This window comes from Nicrophorus vespilloides, unplaced genomic scaffold, assembly GCF_001412225.1.
Source record: "Nicrophorus vespilloides isolate i.1.1-1 unplaced genomic scaffold, Nicve_v1.0, whole genome shotgun sequence".
Classification (NCBI taxonomy): Eukaryota; Metazoa; Arthropoda; class Insecta; order Coleoptera; family Silphidae; genus Nicrophorus; species Nicrophorus vespilloides.
Window position 1 is genome coordinate 1 of NW_017098877.1, and position 758 is coordinate 758.

At 35.1% G+C, this 758-nt stretch overlaps 1 protein-coding gene across 1 annotated transcript in view; it reads left to right on the plus strand.

Moving 5' to 3' along the window:
• Positions 1-6: 6 nt before the first annotated feature.
• The window catches only part of LOC108563383 (protein FAM200A-like), a gene marked incomplete at its 5' end in the record, with an annotated part of 1,275 nt that continues 523 nt past the window's right edge, over positions 7-758 (plus strand). Inside the window, 1 exon segment of the mRNA XM_017922042.1 lies at positions 7-585. Within this exon segment, the coding sequence (XP_017777531.1) occupies positions 7-585 (579 nt within the window).

Sequence of the window (758 nt, forward strand, 5' to 3'; positions counted from 1 at the left end):
AAATACTTTCAAACACTCAAAGATAAACTTCAGAAGAGACCCACGCTGAACAGAATGTTCGCTTCGACGTCACAACGAAACGATGATGGTTTGCGGGCATCTTACAATACCTCGCTACTTATAGCAAAATCCGGAAAATCGCATACTATCGGAGAGAAGTTAATTTTGCCAGCCGTTGAAGAGGTTTTAAAAATTGTTTTACACAAACCTGCATCTGATATCATTAAAAGAATTCCCTTAAGCAACAATACTGTTGAAAGACGTATTGATGAAATGAGTTCTGATATTGAAAGCTTCTTGTGTAATTATTTGCAAACAACCCATTTCTCTATACAACTGGACGAGTCAACTTTACCTGGTAATGCAGCATTATTATTGGCATATGTTCGTTTCATTATGAATCAAGAAATCTACGAAGAACTGCTCTTCGCAAGAACTTTAACAACCGACACTAAAGGTGAATCAATATTTCATGTTTTGAAGGATTACTTCATTGAAAAAGCAATTCCTTTATCAAATATAATATCAGTAGCTACAGATGGAGCACCTGCCATGGTTGGATGTTATCGTGGTTTTATAAGCTATTTAAAATAAAATGTGTCGCAGTTGTGTGAAGAAAATGACGAACACTTTCATCAATTACTCCTTCACACTGAAGTACGCTGGCTATCGCAAGGCTTATGTTTGACAAGATTTTTTGCACTCTTTGAGACTATTTTAGAATTTCTGGATACTAAAGATAAAACTTTAAAAAACAA